Source organism: Misgurnus anguillicaudatus, unplaced genomic scaffold (genome assembly GCF_027580225.2).
Source record: "Misgurnus anguillicaudatus unplaced genomic scaffold, ASM2758022v2 HiC_scaffold_29, whole genome shotgun sequence".
Taxonomy (NCBI): Eukaryota; Metazoa; Chordata; class Actinopteri; order Cypriniformes; family Cobitidae; genus Misgurnus; species Misgurnus anguillicaudatus.
The window spans coordinates 5,380,534-5,403,698 of record NW_027395279.1 but is presented as its reverse complement, the minus strand read 5'-3'; the positions used below and the strand labels follow the sequence as shown (position 1 = coordinate 5,403,698).

General features: G+C 39.1%; 1 protein-coding gene and 1 long non-coding RNA gene across 2 annotated transcripts; one reads left to right on the top strand and one right to left on the bottom strand.

Moving 5' to 3' along the window:
* Positions 1–884: 884 nt before the first annotated feature.
* On the bottom strand, positions 885–18,092 carry LOC129426009 (butyrophilin subfamily 1 member A1-like). Its single transcript, XM_073864962.1, has 9 exons — positions 17,919–18,092; positions 16,036–16,069; positions 15,578–15,928; positions 15,130–15,402; positions 14,888–14,995; positions 13,235–13,300; positions 2,933–2,977; positions 2,763–2,789; positions 885–2,463 (listed from the first exon to the last, which is right to left on the bottom strand). The coding sequence occupies exons 1-9, from the start codon at positions 18,090–18,092 to the stop codon at positions 1,931–1,933; spliced, it is 1,611 nt and encodes a 536-aa protein (XP_073721063.1). The 3' UTR covers positions 885–1,930.
* Positions 9,649–10,384, top strand: LOC141362776 (uncharacterized). The gene is made up of 2 exons (XR_012368355.1): positions 9,649–9,913; positions 10,155–10,384. It is a non-coding gene; the product is annotated as an uncharacterized lncRNA (long non-coding RNA).
* Positions 18,093–23,165: the final 5,073 nt, after the last annotated feature.

Here is a 23,165-nt window from a genome sequence, read left to right as displayed (position 1 = left end):
TCCTACCTTCATTTGTTGTCTTATCAGTTATCACCTCTCAAATTTTCAGCTAAATGCGGAGATAATTCCATTTTTGTGAAGAACTTTGTAAGAGATCAGATTCAGAGCCTGATCAAAACACACGTCACGCTAAATCCACCACAACGCTGTTGTGTCGAGTGAATGCCTCAGTGTTTAAGTTGGGTAAGATTGCCATCTTGTGGATAATAGCGGAAATATCAATAAGACAAAAAAAACTTCAGAGAATGTTTTCTCTTTATTGACGAAATGTTTTATTTATTGACATTTATCTGGATATCGCCATAATTGTGCAAATGTAGAAAAATTAAAAAATGATTAAAGACTGTGGTGTTTATTTTCATAAATCAGTACACAGCAACAGTGGCGCAATGATACTTGTGATGCGGTCTGAACCGTGGGTTTACCGGGGTATTTTATCACGGCTTAGAACGCGTTTCAACCAATCAGAATGAAGAACCAGAACGAGCCGTTTTATAATATAATATACAATATGAGGACTATTTACATCGTAACACTGTATATGAGATTACACTTTACGTTCCGTTAAACACATGAACCTGCCTTTAAAGTTGTATTTAAAATAGGGAGGTAATATAATAGATAATCCAAACAGCGCCGTCGAAAACGTGACGTCCTTTAGGGATGTAACCAATCGCTCGCTCGTTCCTCCATCAGCCAATGACTTCATGGAAAATATTGATAGACAAAACATGTAGCCAATTATATAACGTATTCAACAATGTCTGTGTGACTTTTTTGTGTGTGTTTTACTTCATTCTGTGCTGCAAGAACTGACAGACAGATGACGTCAAAGTACCGCGAGAGCGAGTTGAAATTAAACTACTCCGTAAGATTTCTTGAAGAGCTCTTGCGGTACTTTGACGTCACCCGACTGTGGCGCCGCATAAAGTCAAACAAGCCAGTGACGCGGCTGACGTACGATGTGGCTGACTGTTATCTGTTCCACCCCAGCTTTTTTTCTCTTTTTTTTGTGTGCCCGAGCTTCGTTTACAGTCTGGGGAGACTCACGCTGTAAGTTTGAAAAAAAAACTTAGCAAAGATGTCTGAGGAACAGGTCAGCCGCCTCACTACAGTCACGTGACTTCACAACAGAACCAAAAGAGAAGACAATGCTGAATAAAGTGGTAACTCTTGCTATTTTTGGACCAAAATGAAGCCCACTGATGTCACATGGACTACTTTGATGATGTTTTTATTACCTTTCTGGACTTGGAAACCGTACATAGATTTTCAATGGAGGAGACAGAAAGCTCTCGGACTAAATCTAACGTTAAAACATCTTAAACTGTCTTCCGAGTTTAGAACGACATAAGGGTGAGTCATTAATGACATTATTTTCATTTTTGGGCGAACAATCCTTATTTAGTAGTCACGCTGTTCCCTTTGGGGGCGGGGTATGTAAATATACATAGATAATGACGCCCCTCGCTGCACGCTAGAATCTCCGGAAAAACAAGCCAATTTCAACCGCAAAATGTAGCATTTAAATATACAAAAACTGCTATCTCAAACATGGAAAGGCTGCTTCGTTATCTCAACTAACAGATTCTGCAATAAAACAAAAATCACAAATTTTGAAAAAAATTATAACTTTGTTTCTCATTATCTCGAAACTTGTGCTGCCGACTTGTGTGATGGGTCACATATTTCTTTTGTTCTTATGGGCAAAAGACTGTGAATGACAAGACTGTGTGATTGTTATTCACATGTTTGAATGTTATACAGCATCACATGTATGTATGCACAAAACAAATTTCTCTTAGGGGACAAAAAAACGACCATCATCATTCATCATCACATGTTTCTGAAAATGACACACAACCATGTATATACAATTCCAAGTTACACAAATAACTTGAGGGAATGTATATTTTTAGATTAAATCTCATTAGAGATCACAGATGATGAGTGGTGCAGAGTTTACAGACCAGACATAAAAAGCAGGACATAGTTTCTCATGAAAAGATTGATCAGTAAAAGAGTAAATATGACACATAGACTCCACATCATAAAAAGAGACTTGACCCTCCTCATAATCTACAAACACTCCGACTCTCTGAGGCTCCACACTCAAGGAGAGAGGAACAGATGGATCCTCACTAGCCAGATACTCTCCATATCTCAAACCAGCCACCCAGAATCCACTCTTAGGATTCAGCCAGATCCCCCCCTTCCTCTCAACAGAGTCTCTGGCCACACCTACAAACCACCTAGTTAACCCCTTCACCTCCACCTCATAGTAAAAACACCCTGAGGTGAATCCTTCATTTCCAAGAACACAGTGACGATAATTAAACTTGTTATTTGACTTTTGATCTTCATCCTTCACTGTTTCTGATTGTTCTTCATATCTCACTTGTTTCCCATCATCAGACACAATGAGATGTGGATGAGCTGAATCAGGATCCAGAGTCACATTCACTGTTAAAATATTGAGATTTCTGCTTTACAGATGAATGTTGTAATAATGATGATAATAATATTATTAGTTTGTAAACATCACTTTACAGAGAAATAAACAAACATAAACACACTGCATAGAGACAATTAACTGAAACAAAACAAGACAAATCTGAACAATAAATGACAACAAATGAACACAGATGAAAAATATAAAGAGGATAAAAAACAAATTCAATGTGTCAATAAAACCACATACAGTCTCATCTAACAGCTGTAGATCTATAACACTTTAATGATGTCATCAAACTTTAACTTACCTGCATATTTTCTAAACAGTGATTTCACTAAAAACAGAAAGACAGTAAAGAGTTAAACAGAGATCATAACAGAATTATACTTCAGATTAAGAATGAGATCAAAACATTTAATGAAATGCAAGTTTGTCTAATAATGAATCATTTAATAAAGACATTGAAAATAAACTCACAACATCCTACTGTCCCGTTCTCTATCAGTGAAAGTCTCTCACGTTCTAGAGAGTTCATGAGGTAAAGAAAAAACAGATTAAGTAAAGTAACACAACACATTAAAAACATAAAATATGTTGTCATGTTTTAATGAATGATTTTATGTTTGTTTGTTGTTTATCAGAATTTGATTTGATCATCTAAACCAGGGGTCTCAAACTCCAACTGGCTTGGGGCCATTTCTAAGACAGACATTTCATCGGGGGGCCGCAGAGCTATTTTAACGTTCAAAAAAGTACAATATTTCAGTAAATGTCGTGTTTAATTTCTATTATTTAATGTATAATATTACTTGAAAATGTAAGCAGTGGTTTTATCTTTTTAATATACATTATTTTATAAAAGTAGCCTAAGTAAATGTTTTCTTAACCTTATCTTAACTAAGACCTATTAAAACCTTGCACTAAACTAACACATTTAATTCCTGTATACATTTACAAACTATTATAAAAAAATGACCACTAGTAAAGTTAAGTGTTTCTTTTTTTATTTATTTTGGATTGTTTTCAGTCATAGTATTGATTTCATTATGTTCTTTGTTATATCAGTTTTAATTAATTTTCTATTATATGTGGGAAAATATTAATAAGTGAAAGTGATCCCATAACCTTATATAAGCTAGTTGGACAGAAAAAAAATAATACTGCTCTATGTGTAATTGCATAGCAAGCTACATAATAATATATTATACTTCATTATATACTTCATTATGGCAGTATACATACTTTTATCCTCTGTACGTTTCTCCTCATCTTTTCTCTTTCCTTAACCTGGGCACTTTGATGGCTCTTTTTCTTATCTGTAGTTTAAAATGTGTTGCATTACTACCTCCATATGCGGTGTCTCCATTAGATGCTATAACTTTATGTGAACTAACCCCACCACAGCTCGGTCTTCTCTGAGTAACAGCTGAGTATCCACCCGGAAGTAACAAATCTTCTCTGGACAAACACTACAAAGTCCCGACCGGATTAACTGATCGCATGGTGACAATGATATGATTGACGCGAAGTTCAGTTGAGGAATTAAAATCCAATCACGCATTCCGTTATCCTCGACATCACGGAGCGTGCGGTTAATGGCTGCGTAGCACCGGGTGACGCGACCCACAACACGGAGCGCAACTTCTGCTCCCGAGCACTTTGGAAAGTAATGCTTTGACTTGTTTTAACGCATTGTTAGACGCGACATGTGAACGAACACTTGAATGTTTAAATCAAAAATCTAATGAATATAAAACAAAGTGAATAAAAATCTGTTTACGCAAATGGCCCGCGGGCCGGGAGTTTGAGACCACTGATCTAAACTTAAATCACACAACAGACACACAGATGTTTGTGTAAACATTTACAGTGCAGGTGGATAAAGTTTGTGAACTCTTGATCATAATGACTGAGTTTCTCTCTTTTATCAGCAGTAACATCCACTGAATGTTTCATGTATTTGAGCTTCACTGGTCCTCTTTACATACACTGTAAAACAAATCCGTAGAAATTGCAGCTGGGTTGCCGGTAATTTACAGTAGATTTACATTTATGTTATTTACTGGCAAGAGTTTGTTCAAAGTAAAATGAACATTAAACATTTACAAGTCTTTGTCTTTACAAAGTAAAACTAAAAAAACAGCATCAAGCAAAACATTCTGGGAAACAAAATCTGAAGCAAAAACAGAAAAAGGTTGATGATGATTTCTGGTTCCCAGAATGCTTTGCATGAGGCTGTTATTGTATAGTTTTATTCTGTAAAGATAAATACTTGTTAATATTTAAAATTTATACAACAGTTCTTTCTGGTTCTCGAATCTGATTGGCTAAGACCTATGCGATATTGTGCTGATATCGGCACTGTAACCGCTTCACCTTTCGTATCATTCCGCCACCTAGTGAATGGAGGTCCTAAGCAGGCTCATCTCTGAATGGAAAAACACAGACGCGCTGTTTGTAAACACTCTCCGTTTGTCTCATTAGTTTACTAGCTCATAAATCAGTCTGTGAATCCCCAATCGGAAGTTATTCCGTCAAAGATCAGCGCTCTTGGATGTTACGTTACAGTTAATGGGAGAAATGTCTTGTCACATCGTGTGGACGATTAACACTTGGAAAGAGGAATATAAACACTCGTTTTTTTTTTCTGGAGATGTTAGCTTAGCGTAGCGTAGCAGAGGTTCTACCAGGAAACTCGAATGTTACATCATTCATTTCACAAGGCGCAATCAATCACCCTGAGAGTATATAAGGCTTGTACTCATCTGTCTTTGCGTTCGCAGATACTGATGCCAGCATTTACACGCTCGATGTTCAGTGCATATGTACACTAAAGCGTTGTTACCTGTAAACACGCCGATTCAAATGATGAGTGATTTTATCGGGCATTCGAACTGTTTTCCTGGGATTTTCTCATCTCGTTTCGTTTCACCTGCACCATCGCGAGGAGCTCTCACAGAAGGTTAAAGACTTAAAAAGGGAAGTCTTCAAGCTTCCTTAAAAGTGTGTCACCCTGCAGTACACAGGGAAGGATACCACCGGCCGTTTCTTTTATGAACAGTGCAAGAACATTTGGATGATCTGTAAAGTGTAACCATAATATTAATTGACTGTCGCACAGTCTGAACGCCGCAGCAGATGTCACTAATCATTATTGATTGGCGAAGCGCTGCACCTGCACGCTGGGAGTCGCCGTGCCGGCTTTGGAGGGAATGCTGAAGTTTGTTTTCTCCCTCATCACAGGATCTTTGTCTTTCATCTACAATACCAAATGCTCCGCTTATTATTGGTTTTAAACCGTACGCGAATGTTTTGTGAAGCAAAGACATGGAATCGACTTGGATGAAGAGACTATTGCTCGCGAAATTTCACACATTAAATTCCGCGTGTATGCAATGCATGACATGCTGCAAACAGGCTAATGACGCGGTCTAATGTTCGCGTGTTTCATTGGAATAAGGAATGCGCAAAGTATACGAGCTTCATCTGAACTGTCCCTTTCAGTGTTTCCCTAAAACATCAATAATATAAGGTACTATTTATTCATGTAACAGGTCTTGCAACGTCCTATACCTGCTACGGTACTACAATGCAAGTTGCTTAATGCCTAACAGTATTCATGCAAACTGTTCATATCAAATGCAAATATTCACGTTAGATCTTCACTCACCTGACCCTAATTACAGACTTTAAGGATACGGGGATACGCTATTTTACGAACTTTAAATCTTATGGTAGGATACACCATTAATATATCATTGGAGAATAAATCCTACAGCGTAAAGTTTTCAAGCACACATTTTGTTGCTGAGCAAATCGTAAGTGTGTGTGTGGTCGAATGGCAACAGTAATGCATATTGTCAATTTTGAGCACGGGGTTCAGCATAAATGTTTCCATCTAAAGCTTTGTGCTTTAAGATCTTCAGTTATGCACATTTATAAAGTACGAGAATGCATCAACTTTTAACTGTACTTTTCAAATGAGACTTTATTCCAGATCTCAGTCAACTTCTTATCCGAGCTCGGTTGCGTTGAACATCCCATCTATGTATTTGGATAATCTTCTCCTAAGGTAAGCTCTCTTATTCATTATGCTGGATTGGCGATAGTGCACAGTACATGCTTTTACAACCGAAAGATAGCAATGACTATGTCTTACAGCGCAATATGGAGACGGAGCGATGTTGTGTGGTGTCTTTAATACAATTACGTGCTTTGGTGTTATTCCTGAGGGCTTGCCGTTGTTTTGATCGGTGTGCATTATGTGGATGTCTCAACAAAGTTGAGCCTGTAAACCCTCATGTCGAGTTTGTTTGTATGCAGTAGACCTCACTTAAAGTTGAAAAACGCGCGCCTTGCCTCTTCAAGAATACAACAGGATGCATCAGTTTAAACCATTAAGTGCATTGTGCTTTATTGGCGACGCAGGCACACAGAATATGCGTATGGGTAGGCTACAGCGGATGTCTGATACTGGTTTGAAGATGTAATGTGACTGCTAGCTTTAAATCACATCACGTAATTCCTATTTAAAGTGCTGTGAACGTTGGCATCATATGTTTCGCCCGAAATGGTGGTGCCACCAGCTATACAGAATACAAACACAATTCCTTCTTGTTTTAGCATGGAACCCAATGGAAATAATGTCTAAATATTTCTTCGAGTGGTGTTATGTTCGAATATAGTGGTCTTCGATTATCTTATGTGTTTCAACTATTTAATTCTAATCGTCATATGCTGTTTTAATGAATTCCAACATGACTGGAGAATTGGAATGCATCTGAAATAACTTGTTTCTAATTTAATTCAATGTTTTGTTTAAAGCCTGGAATATACCACAGGATTTTTTTTACTCTGACAAGATTATAGCAGCAAACGCATTGTGCTGTGATCATGCTGAATTTCTGATACTGTCAGAAAACTATTGTAGGCTATCTTGGATAAAAGACCAGGAAAACGTCCATCTTTGAACTTCTCCCACCATACGACACTGTACCACCGACGAAGAGCCACGATCATAGAAATCTGATGATTGTTTCACGATGGAAATCTTTCGTCTGGGAAAGCCAAAATCATGCAGTTATAATTCTAAATGATAACTTCACAAGGAACTTTGTCTGGAATTAGAAGTGTACAATCTACTTGCTCTGCATCCTCAAGAAAATAGCGAAACATGCATCAACTTTCCATATAACCACATTACACCGGCTGCTAGGATTTAAAACATTATAACAGCGCGGCTGCTACATGAGGCAAGCTATTTTAATATATATACATGTTTTACACAGACTACGGACATGCAGTTCTATAAGTGCTTTATTTTCAATGCCTGCATTACCAACAGGGCTCTTTATCGACTTCCAGGAACTCTAATTGCATACGGCTGCAAGGATTTGAACATGCATAATTGCTACATGTACTGTACAAGACTTTAGCTTTCGTTAGCACTGGGCCGTGCACACTTGCCGCGTGCACGCAGGTTGTCACGTTTCACGTCCGCAGTCGTGTATGGTGCGGCTTCGATCATTTCTGGATTGCCAGTGTGGTGGAGGATCTTTCAACAAATAATTCAGAACTTCTTAAGTGCATATCATGTAAGACTATTTGCACAAAACTGTTACGTTTAATCATGCTATTATGGTTAGTCAAAATTTAAGCTGTAAACTTTCATCTAGAAGGCTATTACGTCGGAGTACATCCATCTATCAACTGCACAACCCTACTGGTACCGCGCCTCAGTTTTTGGGGGGTCTTAATTTACATCGTAAACGGAGAATTGTATATAATCACCTGTGTCATGGCGAAGCAAGCAAGAAAAGGCAATGGGTTATTTCTTAAACCCAAAAGTGCACAAAGCAGAACCAGAATGAAGACCAGAATACAGGACTAAAAAGTGATGACGGCAAACTACACTCGACAAAGGACAACTGAAACACAAGGACTATATATTCATGTGGGTAAACAAGATATCAAGACACACCTGGGGAAACAATCTAGAACAAGGACCAACGAACTACAAGAACTACAGACATGGATGACTTACAGAACTTCAAATAAAGAGTACAAGACTGGGGAAACCCAAGACACGACAGTGACACCGTGCAATCTTTAGCATCAGTCAGATTTGTTTGTAACCATATAATCTTCTCCCTACTTTTATAATGACAATATAAAAGCATGCATACACCAATTGTGTCTCTTCATCAGGAGCCGAGCTCCTTATTTCATTGTGTGCAGGAAACCACAATGACGGTCAATTCAATATCGGCAAGCAGTAATCAAGGTATGTTTAAGCAAACTACTGGTGGTGGTGGTGTATTTGACCATGCTAAATCATGGCCTTTGCCGTTTATATCATTTCTTACTCTGGCATAATGTTGCCTTCTGCGGCCTATGCGGCCTCTATGCTATCAAGCCTAACGTGGCAGCCTTCTACGTTCGACATTTATGGACATGTTTATGGTATGTACCTTTTATCAATACTGGTGGTGGTGAATCTTATTGCAAGCTAACCTGTTGGCTTTTCCTACTGGGCATATCGTTGCCTTCTACGGCCTATGCGGCCTATCTAACCCTGGCATATCTTTGCCCTTCATGGCCTACACAGCCTCTCTCAACACGGCATATCGTTGCCTTCTATGGCCATGCGGCCTTTCTCACTCGGCATATCGTTGCCTTCTATGGCCTACGCGGCCTATCTCTATCTGGCATATCGTTGCCTTCTATGGCCCACGCGGCCTATCTCTATCTGGCATATCGTTGCCTCCTATGGCCTACGCAGCCTATTTCTCTGGCATATCGTTGCCTTCCAAAGGCCTACGCGGCCTTTTCTCACTAGGCATATCGTTGCTTTCTATGGCCTACGCGGCCTATCTCTGTCTGGCATATCGTTGCCTTCTAAAGCCTACGCGGCTTTTTCCCACTAGGCATATTGTTGCCTTCTACGGCCTACGCGGCCTATCCTTCAGCCTATCTCTCCAACCTATCTCAATCTGGCATATCGTTGCCTTCTATGGCCTACGCGGCCTATTTCTCTGGCATATCGTTGCCTTCCAAAGGCCCAAGCGGCTTTTTCTCACTAGGCATATCGTTGCTTTCTATGGCCTACGCGGCCTATCTCTGTCTGGCATATCGTTGCCTTCTAAAGCCTATGCAGCCTTTTCCCACTAGGCATATTGTTGCCTTCTACGGCCTACGCGGCCTATCCTTCAGCCTATCTCTCCAGCCTATCTCTCTCTGGCATATTGCTGCCTTCTATGGCCTAAGCAGCAATCCCATGGCCTCTTACGGCATACGTCAATGTCAGTAGATAACAATTTCTCTTATCTGTTTCAGGAGCCTCAAAGAAACACTGGTGGGTACCGATCATCGTGATCAATTTTTGGGGATTAGATTCTGGCCTGTCTTCATCTTCAGACAGGAACCGCAAGAATCCGTGACCCCCGGATTTGAACTATGGTCGGGGCCTACGCCAAAGAAATATACTGTTACATTCCAACCTTGGTTGCTAACTACTGTTAAATAAACGCATATCAATTCTTAACCTATCTTCGAGTCTTTCTGGTAGAAATGTTAGCTTAGCGTAGCGTAGCAGAGGTTCTACCAGGAAACTCGAATGTTACATCATTCATTTCACAAGGCGCAATCAATCACCCTGAGAGTATATAAGGCTTGTACTCATCTGTCTTTGCGTTCGCAGATACTGATGCCAGCATTTACAACCCACCCTCCCTACCACCATCACCAGGTCGGTTCCGTCCATACTTGAGGGGGATTAGATTCTGGCCTGTCTTCATCTTCAGACAGGAACCGCAAGAATCCGTGACCCCCGGATTTGAACTATGGTCGGGGCCTACGCCAAAGAAATATACTGTTACATTCCAACCTTGGTTGCTAACTACTGTTAAATAAACGCATATCAATTCTTAACCTATCTTCGAGTCTTTCTGGTAGAACTATATTTCTTATCAGAACGTGAAAACACTGTGAAACTGCAGGTAAGCACCGCAGCTTTTAAATGTGGACATTGATCATTTACTTTATCGTGACGTTACTATTAAAACATGTTATGAGATATGGCCACTGGTATATTTATAAGCAGCATGCAAAAACATCTCTCTGACACTTATAAAAAACAGTTTTATATAGTACTGACAAGAACAAAGTTTAATAATAATAATCGAGTGCTCGTATCACGTTAAGAATCAATGAGAAAGCAATAGTAACGTTATACAAGTAGTTTTATTAACTTTTACCTCGCGCCAAAACAATAACAACACAAAAGACACTAAATATGAATTAAAAAACAAGTAACAGTTTGATCATGACACCAAATACTGCTGATTTGATCTCATTTTGACGATCATAAACAAACAAGGCCAACATGAGAGCCAGGGTATCTCTGTCAGAAATGTAGCCCAGAGAGGGCGGTGGTCAGCGGGGCGAGTGAACACTGATGTCCGCTCATGCTTTGGTTCTCATTCGTACCGAATCTCACTAAGCAAACGTTCAAACAGGCGCTATCTTTACTAATCGACTGCAGATTTAAATATAATACATATACATTCTCGACTGAACTAATCTTAAAACTACACTTTGTGACCAAGAAACGGTAATATAAAGTAACGGCTTTTCTGTCCATTAAGTTGTTATGAGCTTCAAAGCAGCCGAAAGTTTTACCTGTCATTCTGGCCGCCCTCAAATCCGTGGCGGAAGAAGTAGTTCTCAAACAAAGAGGCTTTTAAAATAACTCCGTTGTTGTTTTCTAGTTTTCGTTTTTCAAACGTGTGCCGTCGAACTGTTGTATAAAAGCAATATCGCTCTCGGAGTCGTGTGATATAGCTCTATATCATCACGGCTGTGATTGCCTCTGGCCTAATCACAGCCGTGATGATATAGAGCTATATCACACTCCTACTCGAGCGATATTGCTTAATTATTTAACTTTGAACAAACTCTTGCCAGTAAATAACATAAATTTAAATCTACTGTAAATTACCGGCAACCCAGCTGCAATAACATTGAAATTTCTACGGAATTTTTTTACAGTGTACAAAACTCTTTGGGGCGGTTTTCCGGACAGTGATTAGAATAGATTTCCTTTGTTTTGCCTCAAAATGCACACAAGTAATGTTTTTAGTAAGGCATGTTTGTTAAAACTAGTTATATTTCGTAATTAAACTAATCCTCGTAATCCTGACTTAAGCTAATCTTTGTCCGGGAAACCACACATTTATGTTCATCAATATTACTGAGATGTAATTTTATTTGAGATGATGTTAAAGTATCTCAGTCAGGTTGAGATCAGGACTCATGGGTCACTACAGAAACTGTTTTATCTTCTTCTGTTAATCTTGAAGCACAGATGACCGCACAACTCCTAATAAATGTTTACTGTAAATGACAACACACAGTCCAGGACCTAAGACTGCAAACAATTTTAAATCATGATGTTTGTCTTATTGTGAACTGTGAACATCAAGACTGTTAGAAATACTCTTTATAACTTTATATAATTCACACAATTACAATACAGCTTGAAGTTCACACTGGGCAGTGATTCTTGTCTTTAGTCTTGTGTCAGTAGCTACGTTTACATGGACACATTTTACCTCCATCGGATTAAAATCCTTCCGATTAATAAATCCTATCATAGCGTTTACATGAACACTTAATAATGTGATCGGATTGATGTGCGTGTTTATATGACACAACAGCTTGTTCGACTTCATGCAGCGCCGTAAGAACCTTCAGCCGGATGACGTCAAAGTACCGCGAGAGCGATTTAAAGGAGATTCCTCCGTATGAGTTAAATAGCTCTCGCGGTACTTTGACGTCATCCGGCTGAAGGTTCTTACGGCGCCGCATGAAGTCAAACAAGCCTAATATTTACATCAGATTTGATCATTTGACATGCGCACATTGCACAAATATAGAAAACACCCATTCACGTGTGCCCAAAAAGCGTATTTTACTTCACGCAGTGCTGCAGAGACCGTTAGCGAGAGCGAGTCCAAACACACGCGTTTGTGGATCAGAGAATAAACTATGGACTGACCTGAAAACGCTGTCTTGTATCACTTTATGGGGAATTGGAAGGATAATAGGAACAAGATTAACAAGACAATCACTTCATGTGACTTCCTTCAACAAAACAAACTCAAATATTTCCGTCACATGTCATTACGGCAATCTACGTCATTGCACGTGTGAATATGCTCCACACTACCGTCCTGCAGGTGGCGGAAATGCGCCTTTCAGTGGGTTTACCAACCGCCATTAAAAAAAGAAAAGATGGCACATGCGCAGAGCGTCCCAGTTTCAGTTATCCATCCGATCAAGTGTATACATGTCCTGTTGAGCGGATTACAAAAGGTATAAACCACCCCTAACAAGCGGATTAGATTTTTAATCAGATTGGCACTTTTTAGTCCGATTGAGGTGTTTACATGGAGCATTTTTATTCAGATTGATCATTTAAACGGATTACAAATGTCCATGTAAACGCAGCTATTGATTAAACTTCATGTTAAGTGTAATTTACACACATTTATCACTCTACACTGTAAATATGTTTAACACAGTTTTTAAATATAGACATAAAACACATAAAAACATCAATGTTATTTTAATAAATAATAAGCTAAATGTTTATGTATCTGAATTACTGTCAAATTAAATTAAATACAAGTGATTATAATGTGATATTTTATCATGAATCAAAACTGTTTTTAAATTAAGAATAAATTAATATTATAAATAACCAACAGACAAAATCACCATTTTTTATTCTCATTTCTTCCCTCTGTAGCCTCTCTTCTTCTCTCTGTTTCTTTCTCTGTAGTCCTGAAGAGAAAAAAACATTAAACTGATTTAACTATTTCTTAAAAACTTCAGGACTAATAACTACAGACATCAGGCCTGGTGGGCCGCTTAACTTTTGGGCCGTCAAGTTTTTTTCTTCACATTTGTCACGTTAGTGAGTCTTCTCTTAAATAACACTACACACGTTCCGCATTCTGACACCGCAGCGCACTGCCTCTGCATGGGTTGTACCATGTGAGGGAGTTCTCCCCTTTCCTCCCATAGAGTTGGTTTGGTCCATAGCACGTCTTTTCCAAAACTTTTTTCAGGTAGGCAACTGCAAGCGCCTACCAAGCGTGCCGCCCAAGCCCTAATAAGTGAAGCCAAAACGTCTTGATCGCCCCCCAGTGACTGGACTTAGTATAGGTAATAAACCCCGCCTCCCCATGTTATTCGATGGGACTTGAGTCCAACTAAACAATTTAATTACACTTCAATTATCTTTTCTCTGAAGCTGGTTTCTGTCATTTACTGTAGTTTTTATCACGCTGATGTAAATTCAATTTTTTGTCTTTAAAATAAGTTTGGTTTTACTTAGTTTTTTAATGCTATAAAGCTTGATTTCATTGCTTTACTTCCTGCTCACAGGACTGGTCCTGAAATTGCTACTGCGCAGACTCAAGACCCAAGATGTCAGCGCCGTATCGGGACACTGGCGGCTTCACTTTTCACAGTTTTTTTACAGTCTATGGCGCCTACCGATAGCTAGGCCGGCTCTACCGTAAAACTACACGTTAGGGAGGATGGGTGGAAGGAAGAGGCCAGGAGGGGCTGAAAAGGCATTTGAGGAGGATGCTGCTAAATGTGCCAAACTTAACAATTTATTTTTTTTATTAGGCCTATGATTAGCATTAGCAATGTAATTATCCAATACTGTTGTCAACTTATTCACAAGCAAAGTATAAAATGTAATTAAAAGCCTTTTGTGTATCACCCAAAACATGGCGCTTCATAGACTTTGCAAATATTATGTAATTTAATATTGATAACAAAACTCAAGCAAAGTTTGCAGCAAAATTACTTTGTATTATTATTTTATTTTTATTACTATTTTCTGAAGTGAATAAGTAAATTATTATTCAATTTTTATTTAACTTTTACATTATAGGTTGAACCATGGTATTGATAAAAAATATACAAAATAGTAAGAGCTGAACTGTTGCTTCATTTATCCACTTTGAAAAAAGTGCTAATTTGGAATTACACTATGGAAAAGTGGGCCGGTCTTGGGCCTGAAACTCCTGGGCCGAAAAGTAGCCCCAGCCCTGACAGACATACAACCTTTTTTTATAAAGATTATTTTGTGGTTTGAATTTGATTTACCCACTCGACACTGTGATATCTTTACAGGATAATGTATGCAGTTCAGCTTACACCACACAGCACACATCATTAAACTGTCTGAAAATATATAAATTATTGACTTTTAAGCACTACAGTATGAGAAGTGAAATCTCAGTTCACGGTGTGTTCAGTTGAAGATGAAGTGAATCTAAACTTGAACTAACTAACCTTAGGTCACACTATATACAGTACATACATAATAAATATAACAAACATGAATGTTACCTCTGTGTCTATAGATGAACACAGCGATCAGTAATCCAGCGATCACACTGAGCACAGATCCAACAGAAATCAAGATCACTGATGACCTCAAAGAGTTCAACATTTTACCTGTAAAACAAAACTCTCTTTATCTAATATCATTGATTATATTCACCTGAATTATGAATATTTTCATGTATTACAGCATCAAATCATCATCAGACAAAATAAACCACATACTCAGAATCAGTGTGTGTACTTACTTGATGTAATAATCTCAGTCTCCATCATGTGATGTCTCAGTTTGACTCTACAGTGATATTTACTGTCTCTGTTAAATACAGTGATCATGTGTTTTACTCTGAATCCATCTGTCTCTCTCTGTGCGTCTGTAGTTTCAGATGTCAAAGTGACTCCTTCACTGTCCAGCCACACAAGTTCAGGTTCAGGGTACCAACCTTTAGATTCACACTGAAGATAAAGACCACCAGAAACATCAAATCCATCTACAGTGATGAGTGGAGGACTTCCTAAAGCTACACATAACAAAAACATGAAAAACATTCATTTAGTGATTATTTATGTCTATAAACATGTTTTTCTTCTGGCTACTAGTGATTATGACAACATGCCTTTAACCCAACACTGAACATCACTTGATAATAAGAAAAATAAATCTCATTCAATGTTAGTTTTCTGTGGTTTGCTCACCTTCAACTCTGAGATCAACAGTGATTTCATCATAGTTGGTTTTGGACTGAATTAAACACTTATAAAGTCCTTCATCAGAGATCTGAACTCTTGATAGTTTAAGTGATGTGTTTCCTTTCTGTAGTTCATCTTTAAACACTTCAGTTCTTCCTCTGTACGACTGAAGCTGATTTGTGTTTTTGTCTTCATGATCTTCATAGAGATGAACTACTGAGTCTTTGAGATCAAGTCTAAACCACTCGACTCTCATGTTTACAGCACTGATTTGGGGTATGAGAGAGCAGGGCAGAATCACATCTTCACCAGATACAGCGAGAAGAGGAGATGCAGGTCCAACAACAACAAACTGATCTGTAAGAGACAGAGAACAGGTCTGGTTTCAATATTAAAATTGTTCCTAAAGAAAATGTGTATGCGAAAAATGTATAGCATATATCAATGACCATTATAACAATAACTCAGTCGTTTCCTGCCAGTCTTAGGAGCAGGCAACTTTGGGATTACAAGCCAGACTCATAACAACTAAGCCACTACCCCCCCCCCCATGAGTTTGTTATAATGTGTGAATATTTACCTGCTGTTGAATCTTGTAACGTATGCTCTTAAATGATGTGAGTGAGAAGTGAATCCATGTGCAAAAGGTGTTTATTGTAAAATCCCAATAAAGGGCCAGCAACCAAATCCAAACAGGGTAAATCCAATACACGTAATCCAAATAACAGGCGAGGGGTCAAGGCAGGCAGAGACACAATCATAAATCCAAACAAACAGGCGGAAGATCAAGGCAGGCGGCAAACAGGCAAATAATCCAATAAAACAGGCACGGGTCAAACACAGGCAGATACAGATACAGGATAACAGATAACAGATAAAGAACACAGGTAACGGGCTGGGCATACGAATGTAATATACAGCCGGGAACAGGTGTACAGGAAGTGACTTATATACAGGAACAAACAGGAAGTGTGAAGCGTGACATGGCATGATGAGTTTCAAAATAAAAGTCCAAACAGAGCAGAGAATAAAATACAAGAACAAATAACAAAAATACACAAAATACAAGAAAATACAAGACAAAACCTTACAGAATCCCCCCTCTAAAGGGCGACTCCCGGAGCCCAACATTCACAAAACAAAGTCCAAATAGAGGGTGGGCGGGCGGGCCAGGACCTCTTGGCAAGGCAGGGCAGTTCGTAAGAGGTCCTGGGTCATGAGGCCAGGATGGTCCAGGGTCGTGGGGCAGGTGTGGGCCTGGGTCATGGGGCAGGCTAGGACCTGGGTCATGGGGCAGGCTGGGACCTGGGTCATGGGGCAGGCTGGGACCTGGGTCATGGGGCAGGCTGGGACCTGGGTCATGGGGCAGGCTGGGACCTGGGTCATGGGGCAGGCTGGGACCTGGGTCATGGGGCAGGCTGGGACCTGGGTCATGGGGCAGGCTTGGAGCTGGGTCATGGGGCAGGCTTGGAGCTATGTCATAGGGCAGGAATAGACCTGGCACACAAGGAGAGGAAGGGTCCGAGCACACTTCGGCCTCCGCCTTGGTGTCCTCTGCCTCCTCCCTGTGTCCGGGTACTACCCCCCCCCAAAAAAAACTTGGGAAAGCTCCCACTGTCCCAGGTGGCGATGTCTCAGATGGGGAATCAGGCGAGTTCTTATAGCCAGGTGAATCAGATGAATTAGATGGGATCGGTGAATCAGGCAGGACAGACGAATCCGGTGAGTCGGGCAGATCAGATGAGTCAAGCAGATCAGATGAATCAAGCAGATCAGATAAGTCGAGCAGATCAGATAAGTCGAGCAGATCAGATAAGTCGAGCAGATCAGATGAATCGGGCAGATCAGATGAGTCGGGCAGATCAGACGAGTCGGGCAGATCAGATGAGTCGGGCAGATCAGATGAATCATAGGAGTCGATTGAATCAGAGTAGTCGGATGAATCAGATGAATCAGATGAATCAGATGAGTCGGATGAATCAGATGAGTCGGATGAATCAGATGAGTCGGATGAATCAGATGAGTCGGATGAATCAGATGAGTCGGATGAATCAGATGAATCAGAGGAGTCGGGCGGATCAGGAGAATCAGGCAGATCAGGAGAATCAGGCAGATCAGGTGAATCAGGCAGATCAGGTGAATCAGGCAGATCAGGTGAATCAGGCAGATCAGGTGAATCAGGCAGATCAGGTGAATCAGGCAGATCAGGTGAATCAGGCAGATCAGGTGAGTCCAGGGGTTCGGGTTCAGGGCCTTGAGAAACACAAGAGACAAACGAGCAGCAGGCAGACCAAACGCACCACAGGGCTATGGCAAACTCAGAAAGTCTATAGTCCAGGAGACATACCTCAGCTGTTGGTTCAGGCATGGCGGCTATCTTCACGACAGGTGCAGGGTGAAAAATAGCTCTCCTAGGTGCAGGTGTGGTGGTGACGATGGCCCTCTGAATAACAGGTGCAGGAATGGTGATAGCTTTCTCACAAACGGGTGAAGGTGCAGACACAGACAGGATGGCGGCCATTTTGGGAACAGTCAGGGTGGCGGCCATTTTGTGAGCAGGCATGGTATTTGCAGACATGGGCAGAACAGGCAGATCATGGCGTGGTGTGTTATGTGCGCTCACCGGAGGTGTATCCCCAACACCCACAGTGAACGGTGAACCACATAACAATAGTGCAAAATCAATATATTCCTCCAGTGTCCAAGCATCCATATCCCGTGGCATCAATAAACGCAAATGTTCATCCAAGGCATAATAAAACAGACTTTTCAGTGTTGTGTTGTCAAAATGTACCTGATAACTTAAATCCAAAAAATCCTGAACGTAGTCCTCAATGGTGCGGTGGTTTTGGCGAAGTGCAAGCAGAGCGTAGATGGGTTTCATGGTGCTGGTGGGAAGTTACTGTCCTTTGCTGGATTCCGGTGAGGCTGTATATTCTGTAACGTATGCTCTTAAATGATGTGAGTGAGAAGTGAATCCATGTGCAAAAGGTGTTTATTGTAAAATCCCAATAAAGGGCCAGCAACCAAATCCAAACAGGGTAAATCCAATACACGTAATCCAAATAACAGGCGAGGGGTCAAGGCAGGCAGAGACACAATCATAAATCCAAACAAACAGGCGGAAGATCAAGGCAGGCGGCAAACAGGCAAATAATCCAATAAAACAGGCACGGGTCAAACACAGGCAGATACAGATACAGGATAACAGATAACAGATAAAGAACACAGGTAACGGGCTGGGCATACGAATGTTATATACAGCCGGGAACAGGTGTACAGGAAGTGACTTATATACAGGAACAAACAGGAAGTGTGAAGCGTGACATGGCATGATGAGTTTCAAAATAAAAGTCCAAACAGAGCAGAGAATAAAATACAAGAACAAATAACAAAAATACACAAAATACAAGAAAATACAAGACAAAACCTTACAAATCTGTAATTCCAATAATAACCATCAGAGTCACACAAATGAACTTCATCACTTCACAACACAGCTTCTTAAAAACACGACAAAACAATAAACACAAGTTTATAGACAAACTTCATCTTTATACCTGCAATTTTTTCGTACAATAAAACAGATTAAAAATTAATAATCTGTTAAATTGTTTTCTGATATCTACATAGAATGTATCTAACTTTATTAGGTGCTAAAATGATCCAGAAAAGGTTTAACGTGTCCATTTACAACCCTAGGATTTCTCATTTGATTAAAATGTGACTGATCACGGAAAGTAGGGACACAAGCCGGATCTGGGGCATTTTGAGTTATTCATAGATTCTGAAATTGTACTCTCTAAGCTTTCCAACGATGTGTAGCACATGGAAATCTGATAATATTTGGAGAAGTTGTGGCCATTTGAATGTAGGAACTCAAAAAAGTAAATGCCGATAAATTAGCCTCTAAAGTATTAGCTTTCTCCTGCTGGGAGTGACAATAGGGCTCATTTACATCTCATTTAGCTAAGCCATACACCATGTAAAGCCGTTTTGAGATACAGATGCTCCAGCATCATATGTAGTATTTTGTGACCGAAGTCCGGATGACAATATGCAAAACATAAACAGGACTTTTTACCTTTGTGTTGATCACAAGTCGAATCCAGTCTGTTTCAGATGTGTGAATCATCCAATTAGGACTGCATGATTCATGCTAAAATGTAAATCACGATTTGTTTCCATGGGAATTGAGATCCCGACTCTCTCACCCGATTCTTTTTTTTTTTTGCAAAAGCATTTATTAGGCACTTAACTTAAAAAAATGTGCTACAGGACTTTCAGTTATAATAACATGTCTTAAGTCTCTTTTCCTTATTTTAGACCCCTTAAAATTTAGAGTAATTTAAAATGTGTTATGGTCATTCTACGGAAATGTCAATTTTTCTGTCCCTAGCCTTTCCAGAAATATTACACTTGAAAAACACTTTAGGGTTACATTTTTTATATTTTAAAATGAAACAATATGTTATTTGAACAATTATACCTTCTTGAGCCATCAATGTAGCAATATTTGATTTTTATTAACTAATTAGAATTCCAAGCCCCACAGAAGTGGTCGTCCCCATAGTCATGTACAGAGGGGAAATGCTTTATTGAGTTTTCTTCCATTTAAAATACAATAATGTGTCCAACTATCAAATATATGGTTTAAATTACATTAAAAAACGAAATGCTGGAGTTGTCACTGGTGTTACTTTTTAACAAAAAAAGCTCTTATTTTAAAATAAAAATAACACTGATGACACCACTTGACTTCCTTCTTTCAAATTCCTGGAGATCTATGAAGAGAAGCCCATCCTCTGTCTCTTTTCAGTTATCAGAAATCTTCTCATTTATCTCATGATTTCATATGAAGCTTTTAGTTTAAGTCACTGGTATGACCTCCGTTATTGTTTGGGAATTGCAAAACAGTAGAATACTAGGGGTGTCACGATTCTCCAAATCCTCGATTCGATTACATTTTCGATTCTAAGGTCACGATTCGATCCGATTCTCGATTTTTACATATTTTTTATATGTATAAGTATAATAATAATAATTTATTATTATTATTATTATTATACTTTAACATTAACATGCACATTGCACAACTCGCATGGGGGTTTGTGGGCTTCCGTTAACGCGAGAGCTTGTAGAGAGAGGATTCCTTCTTGCACGCACATGGACTATGCGCGGTTGGCAGTTACATGGATCGGGTGGATGACGTGACGAAAAATAATATTTTAATTAAATTCGGGCGGGTGCCAGATCGACTGCTTGTTATTAGCTGTGTCCTTCTAATCATGCGACCTCTCTGTCTTTCATATTGGCAGCCTCAGAAGTTCAAGAAGAAAACTGAAATGAGACGGTCTAGCCTTCTGAGGACCCAAAATTTGCGTCACCTGCTGCACACGCCCCCAGTAGCGCCCACCGCGCCTGTCAGCAGAAAACAGCGGAGACATTTCTGACTTATTAAAATAAATATGTAATCAGAAAAATATTAATTTATTTTAGAACATATGACACATTGATGTAGATTAATCTATTCAACAGCATATCAAATAATCAACCTAGAAATATACGCAACATAAACCGAATAATATTAACACAAAACATAACTTATAATACTAAAACAGTGACAAGAAAAAGTTTTCTAATAAATACACACTTTTATTTAATAAACTTTTAATTGTTTGGGATATCCTCGGCTGTTAAGGATCCATTCGTTCTATCATTAACAGCGCGGAGAAATGAGGACGCATTTTGACACAGCTCTTATCAACGCGAGCGAAGGAGGTACGTGGCAAACTCAAAAAATGAGAATTGATAACAAAGGAAATAGAATGTCAGAAAAGGGTTGCCTGGAATAAGTTTTACAATGTGGTAAATCAGGATGACACCAGTGCAGGCTATGTAATTTGTGCGTTTAATTTAGGCTATTTATTTATTTATTTATTTTTGTCCCTGTGCGCCGATCGAAGACTGAGTTCACTGCTGATATTCTGAGAGCTTTCTAGTCTCGCGGCTGTCATCAGCACTTAATGCACATGGACTTAATGCGCGTGTCTTGGACTCATAGCATCTGAAATAAATCCAGCATCATAAGCAGCTGCCCTTCTCTCTGTCTCACGTGCACGCGCTCTCGCATCTGTCCGAAGTCTGAACATAAACTAAAGTAGTAATCCTTATGTATTTGTTCAGTTTTATGCGTTTCATGCGAGCTGAGGCAAACTATCCTTTTGTTTAAAATATAACCCGCTGCATCTTTGCGCCTCCCTCACTATCGCGCACGTGCAGAGAGCTGCGCTCTGTCCAAAGTCAGATCACTGGTAATCCTGTTTATGATATGCATTTCAAGGAGTTGTAGCAATACAACCCTCGTGTTTAAAATATGATCACGTTCCGCTGGACAGATGGTTTTTACAGGCATCTCTGAGAGTTTTTTTTCCTCGCTTGGCAAGCCGACCGGACGTGAAATGGGGGCGTGGCAGCATCGACGATCCCATTTTTTAATTCGAAGTTCGAAGCTGTGACTTAATTTCGATCGATTTCGATTTAAAATCGAAATCGTGACACCCTTATAGAATACAAATGGATTAAACTACTTAATTTAGTGAGTATACAATGATTGACAACATGTAGTTTGATACTTTGCAGCAGCAATTTTGTAAAATGCAGTATTCATAAAAATTGTCACTGGTGTTACTGTCACTGGTGTTACCTTCCTTATGGATGTTACTGTGTTTTTTTTCTTTCACATTAAATGAAATCTTTCACATGTGACATGATGATAATTTTAAATGCATTGAATTCCGCTACACTTAAGAATTAAGCTTTAAAGCTGAAAAAATTATAAATAATATTTCATAAATACCTTTAATATTGCTAAAGAAGTAAGGTAACACCAGTGACAAAAAAATGGTGTATGCAGTCTTTAAGTACATGCACACAAAAAATAAAAATCATTAAGCTGTCATTTATGTGTACTCATATAGTCCACAAGTAATCTAATAATGTGGTCTAAGTTTAAATGTTAGTCATGATAAAGGTTATTAACCCCTAAAATAAACATCAATACATTATTTACTTACACTTATGTTGTTCCAAAACATAACAGCTTTTAATTTTCTTATCAGAAAAATAAAGGAGTCATGTATGATTTATTTCAGTCATATTTAGAATCGGGTTATGCATGCTACAGTATGTTAAGATTTAACTGGAAAGTAAAAAATATGATTTATATAATGTATAATGAGAAAACAGTCTGTTTTCATATAAATTGGTAGTATTCCTACAGTAAACTTTGACTAAACATATACAGTAGTTTACATTTTGATGCAATAATAAATAATAGTAATGAATAACTTTTATAGCTTTATAGCTGTTTACGAGTTTTGATCATCGTTACAACAACGGTGTAAATGTTTTAAAATAAAAAAACATGAGGGGTTGGAACTGTATAGAAGAGTATATACAGTATTGTTCAAAATAATAGCAGTACAATGTGACTAACTTTTTAGTATATTTTTTATTGCTACGTGGCAAACAAGTTACCAGTAGGTTCAGTAGATTCTCAGAAAACAAACAAGACTCAGCATTCATGATATGC